The sequence below is a fragment of the Dipteris shenzhenensis genome, chromosome 2 (genome assembly GCF_047967505.1).
Source record: "Dipteris shenzhenensis isolate YYH24624 ecotype China chromosome 2, Dip_SZ_1.0, whole genome shotgun sequence".
Taxonomy (NCBI): domain Eukaryota; kingdom Viridiplantae; phylum Streptophyta; class Polypodiopsida; order Gleicheniales; family Dipteridaceae; genus Dipteris; species Dipteris shenzhenensis.
Window position 1 is genome coordinate 45,750,106 of NC_141597.1, and position 6,000 is coordinate 45,756,105.

The 6,000-nt window shown below is 40.6% G+C and overlaps 1 protein-coding gene across 2 annotated transcripts; it reads right to left on the reverse strand.

Annotated features, from left to right (window-relative positions):
* Nucleotides 1–3,299: 3,299 nt before the first annotated feature.
* On the reverse strand, nucleotides 3,300–5,771 carry LOC147904845 (protein STAY-GREEN, chloroplastic-like). 2 transcript variants are annotated; one of them, XM_087395809.1, is made up of 5 exons: nucleotides 5,421–5,771; nucleotides 4,944–5,217; nucleotides 4,674–4,841; nucleotides 4,506–4,557; nucleotides 3,300–4,279 (listed from the first exon to the last, which is right to left on the reverse strand). In XM_087395809.1, the coding sequence occupies exons 1-5, from the start codon at nucleotides 5,681–5,683 to the stop codon at nucleotides 4,125–4,127; spliced, it is 912 nt and encodes a 303-aa protein (XP_087251935.1). In that variant the 5' UTR covers nucleotides 5,684–5,771; the 3' UTR covers nucleotides 3,300–4,124. The 2 variants fall into 2 exon arrangements, with proteins under 2 accessions (XP_087251935.1, XP_087251943.1); XM_087395817.1 differs by having other exon boundaries at nucleotides 4,944–5,044; nucleotides 5,421–5,570.
* Between the last annotated feature and the right edge of the window lie 229 nt (nucleotides 5,772–6,000).

The window sequence follows — 6,000 nt, forward strand, 5'->3', positions numbered from 1 at the left end:
AGTAAACAAGATACATGTCTCAAGGTGTTACAATCCTTCACCCAAAGAGGAAATATATCCTCTTTATATATTCTCTCAAATAGGTTTTAATTTTCTTGTCTGTGCTCCTTTTTCCTCTCTTGCTTGCATTTTCTTTGTCTTTTCCCTTGCTTGTGTCCTCCTCCTCTTCTTCTTGCTTCATAGACCCTTGCGTTTCTTGAGGTGTGTGTCCTTTTCGTCTGATCATCATTTGCATGGTCTCAATAGAATCCTTTAAAATATCTCGATCAGACTTATCTTGATCTGAGATATCCATGTCAGTGCCATCTTGGGTGCTAGGGACAAGATGTGCCCCAAGGAGTGTGCCAACACTAATAGGGGGTCCCACAATATCGCGGTATTGGAAGTATAAATGCATGACAATGTCACAAAATTTGAGAACATTTCATTTCAATGTTAAACACAAGAGAAAGACTTGGGGAATGGGGATTATAGGAATACATTACAGCAATGGACACACAATGCATAAGTGTGCATAACTCCAACATAGAACTTTTTTTAAAGACAAGATGTTAAGAACAAAAGAAGGCAATATGGGCATTAGACATTATAAGAATACATCAAAGCATACATGCACTAGAAAAAACGAACATAATTTCTGACAAAAGCGTACAATCTGAATGATGAGACAAGATGCATACGAGCATATGTGATCTTTCATCACTTAACATATTCTCCTATCCATCCCATAACATGTGTGCACAACACTCTATATCACAGTCAACAGCGGTATGATATCATCAATCTCTTCGATTTAGTTGTTGTCATTAAGTAGCTCAAGCTCATCCTCTTCTTCACTAAATGCACCCTCAACAACAACTTCTGTAGTCAAGCATTGTTCAACAATTCTCATTGCATTGGATACACTTGTTGCCCTTGCCACCAAAGCAATAAAGCAAATCCACAGCTCTTGATGATTCCTTTTCTACGTCCTCAATGTAGCCACACTTAATTGACTTATTAATGAGTGCAGTACTATCTGACTAGTGTGGTTTAGTAGTATCAAAATGATTAAGATTTCCCTCTTCTAGGTTGACCATGTTGGCACACACTATAAGCACTACAACAATGGTATATAAGCTTGGTTTCACAGATGTCCTCTACATTTTCTTATAAAATTTCATAGCCTACTAACCCTAGCCTAGCTGGGTAGTAGATGAGTCAATGGTAGATTGTCAATTACTTTGAATGCCTCATGCATGTTTTTGAATGCTATAAATACTAGTCAAAAGACTAGCTAAACTTTGTTATAAATCATGGCACCTAACATATGTGGTTTGTGCAGAAAAGTAAGAAAGTAGAAGATTGAAATAACAATATAGTGTCTAGAGCATTTGATAGGTTATTACAAAGGAAGCTGCTCCTTTGGTTTCCTTGTTAGCATCAAGAGCTAGGAGCCTTAGGAGATAATTAAATATCCACCATAAGATGTAAAGCTACATACAAAAAGGCCTCAGTTGCCTTCTAAGTTTTCAAAACAACTCAGTTTTGACAGGGGAATTCCACAAAGCTCCTACTTAGCTCCACAAGATTTGTGCCCATAGTAGCTTGACAAAATTAAAGTTGGAAGCACACATTTAGTTTTGTGAATCTTGGAATCTTCTCTATATATGATTTGCTAATGGATAGACAAAAATAGCCCTCTTATCTCTATACTAGAAAGCATATGTTTAACACATCTTTTTTGAGATGCTCTAGGGATGCAAACAAGGAAGTCATAATTTGGATCTATGCTTATACCTACATCTTTTCAAACAATTGTAGGGCTTTCTCAATTTTCCCATGCTTAACATAAGCTGCAATCTATGTATTCCATGACATCACATCTCATATATACACAAACCTTGGAACATTGCATATGCAGCCTCAATGATGCCACACCTACAACAAGGTGCTTTTAACAAAGATATAAAAGAGTAGTTCTCATTTCAATGTGTTTTCATACATCATCTTCCTAGTGCATATGTCTAATATGGTAGCACATGCTTCGAGGTTGCACATTAGTAAGTTAGTAGCACAAACACAAATTTGTGTTTTGGTATTGTGTTACTCTTGTGCATCTTAATTCTAGTAGAATGCTTGTGAAAATCAATTCATCTCATTGAAGAGTATTTGTGCAATTTAACTTCAAGAGCACTCGAGTCTTTTGAGATGGTCTATAGTTCCCTTGGATAATGCTCATGAGAATCAACTCATCTCATTGAAGATTTTTTGAACAATCTAGCCTTCAAAGCACTCGAGTCTAATAACATGGTCTGTAGTTCCCTTGGCACCATGCTCATCTCGTTAAAGTGTGTTTCTGCAATCTAGTCTCAAGAGTAGTAATCTTTAGACATGGTTTATGATTCTTATAGCAAAGTGCTTGTGAAAATCAATTAATCTCATTGAAGTCTTTTTGTGCAATCTAGCCTTGGGAGCACTCAAGTCATTTGATATGGTCCGCGATTCCCTTAGAGGAATGCATGTGAATCAATTCATCTCATTGAAAATATTTGAAAATTTAAAATTTTAATGTTTTAAAAAGTTTTTTAGTGGCTTGAGAATGTTTCTCCAATATTGTCACATAGTTGACCTGGTATGTAAGCGTCTCTCTCTAGAGTAAACAATTAGACCTACAAGAGTGTGACTACCAAATTTCTAAGCCCATAAGTCCATCGATTGGGCTAAGGAAAGCAACCACTAAGAAGGAAAACAAAAAGAGCTAGCTATAATAGATGAGCACCTCTTGCCTTAACCACTATATATGTACCTTCATATGACTAGAATATATCCAATCTTACACAATAAAATTGCTATCCAACTAGATAAGCACCTCTTGCCTTGACAATATAGTATTTATTTTGCAATAAGTATTCATAGTCTTGAAATAAGCATTCATAGTGTCGGAGTAAATGAAACTATTAACTACTAACCCCGAGTAATTAAGTGTCATTTTGAAACAAATCCAAAGACAAGCCGAATTAATCGCATCACAAAAATTATGAAAACGCTATTAATAACCAAATGCCTTTTATTACTTCATTATCCTATGTTCTAAATTCTTACTTGGGGGGAAATGGTGAGTTAGATATAAAAGATAGTCTAATTTCTCAACGGAAATGCAATTTACAAGCAAGACTAATCAAATACATCAATGATACAAATAGCTTGCCATAACCGTTAAAAGATAAACATAGTGCAAAAATGTCAGGAAAGAAAAACATTTTAAAATTATCCAATATATTTATGCCATTTCACGATGTGAATAAGTGGCATGCTAACAAGGTTTACTATAAGGGGGATACGATTGAGCATTGAGATGCAAGCATATAACAAGAAGGCTTGAATGTTGGGAAAGGTTACAAGAAGGGAAATGCAAAGATAAACACACACATACACACACACACAGAATTTACTGAAGTCTCCACCAATGACCCAAGGGGCCTAAGTATGAGACCCAAAAAATGAGTTACAAGTTGGACCGACCAAAGGGGAGAGCCTACATGCTGCTCCAATGATTAGCAAAGCTCTATTGACTAGCCCAAAGGAAAATTAGGAAGGAGCATCTCACATGGGAAAGTCCATTGCATCTTGGAGATACCTCATACTTTTGCATTTGAGGTATTCGTAGATTTTTTTTTCCAAGATGGGTGCAAGATGACACAGGGGTATCTCAATAAGTAGAACCATTTTGCATGGAGTTGAGAGAGGGATGTTTTGGTGAGGGGAGGAAAGACTAAGCCCAAATGTGATGAACCTCTTCTCAAGCCTTAGTTAGGTTTATTGAAAAGGAAAGGATGCAAAAGGAGCACTTTAGGGAAGGATAATGCTACCCAAACGATAGCACTAGTGAGCAATCGGCCTAGCTTGAGGGAAACAGCAGTTACATGGGACTCCACATTGGACAGGCCTCTTAGCAAGCTCCATCATCTTCACCTGCATATATATCCCACATACAATTTGTGAGTCCACAAAAGTAGCCTTGCTCCCCCACTCTCTTAGCCCCTTCATTTCATTTAGTGAACTCTCTTAGACTCTCTTAGCCCCTCCATTCATTCAGTCTTTGCATCACTTGAACTTGGCAAGAGTTTAGCCCCTTCATTCATTCAGTCTTTGCATCTCTTCAACTTGGCAAGAGTTTGCATGTGTTTCCCTGCCTCTGCTGCATGGGCTTGTCCTCCCAACGGCCCCCAACACTCCACCCGATTCAACTCCTTCACATTCGAGTGAAAATGCACCCACACTGGCGCAGCTTCCAGCTCTGATACACACACCAGTATCAATCTCAGGCATTCAGCACCACAGGAAAGCACCCACATTGCATTGCAAGTAAAGTAGCAAGCCTTAGCCTAAATTTACAAAACAGTAGCATTGATACAGATAGGAGTATACAGAACAGAAGTAAAGTAGCAAGCTTTAGCCTTAGCCTTGATATACAGAACAGTAGCATTGATACACACACGAGCAATATACAGAATAATAGCGACCTGGATGCTTCCTTAATAGAGCTCCATCCCCATGCCGGAATGCCTCCAACACCTGCATAGATTGACAAACAAGGCAATCCTTCAACAAAGATACGTGCAGGCACAACTTCTAAATTGGTTTTGAGCACAAAACGTACTCCCAGCTCGACCATCTTAGCAATTACTTACCACCGGTAGTTCCCTTCGGAAAATGTAGAATCTTAACTGAGCAATCGCATCAAGAAACCAGTGATCGCCGCTTATGTGACAATGCACTTGAAGGGACATCGATCCCTGACATTTCGTCCACTTTGCCACGACGTCATCTCTCTGAAGCCTCCTGTACCAACCTTGTAACTGCAAGACTGGGAAAGTTGCGTCACAGACAGCTTTCTCTCAAACTTCATACGCACGTTTCCCGTAATTTGGGTAGTCCCAGCTGACAGAAATCTCTTGTACCTGAACTTGATTGATACTTTGAGAGACGCCGAGCGTGAGCTTGGCAGTAATGTCGCTGTGCGTGAGTGTGTAAATTCTAGGGAGCTGCTCCGGATGTTCATCTACATCCACGCCCAAAAACAAAACCTTTAGCTTCGAGGCTTCGAATATGGCAGGTCCGAAGACCTGTGAAACCTGAAAACGCAGACCCAACAAGGTGGGAGTATCAGCTTTGTCTTCTTCCGTCGCTCCCATTCTCTCTAGTGTGTGTGTACTCAACAGGGCACTGCATTGCCTGGTTCCATAGTTTCACAGCGGGCATTCCACCGAATTTCGCTTCTTAGAACGCAATTCTTGGGAAAGCTTTGAACTATTAACAAATAAGATACCCATTCCATAGTTTAAAAACCGCATTGTGTTGCATTCTCCGTCTTTCAACGAAACTCTGCCGAAGCTTTCAATTGCCAGCGAAACAAGAAATCATATTGTGCAACATACCAAGCTGGACAGCCATGGAGTAGGATCGGGCGGGGAGCCTCTGCAATGAAGCCGGTGCGGGATTCTGGGAGAAAGCTTGAGGGAGGGGAGGTCCTCATAGGAGCGGTAGCATCGGAGGCGCTGCAAGAAATGGGAGGGGAAGGCTGTAAAGGTGAGCGTTGTGAAGAAGAAATGGGGGAGGCAATGTCGGGAGAGGGAGGAAGGAGCTCGGCAAGCAGGCAATGGAGGAGAGGCGATGGAGGCCATGGGCAGCTGCTGCGCATGGCGGGGGGAGGTGGAGCTTGGGAGGAAGACGAAGATTAAACGCCATATCCACAGTCCATCTCTGAGAGTGTTTTTTCTTGACTTTGCAAGAAGATGGTGCTCTATTCATAGTGTCTTTTTGTTGTTTTGGCATCAAGATGGTGATCCACACTTATTGTGCTCCTTTCAATTTCCACCTCATATTCCCCCCCCTCCTCACCCTTTCTTCTTTCTCCTCAGTTGAGTTGCACGCCACGGACAGGGTTAGGTGAGGTGATCGCTACAGGGTGTGCACAACACGACAGACAGAAGAGCCCTCTCATGATGGTTTCCGACC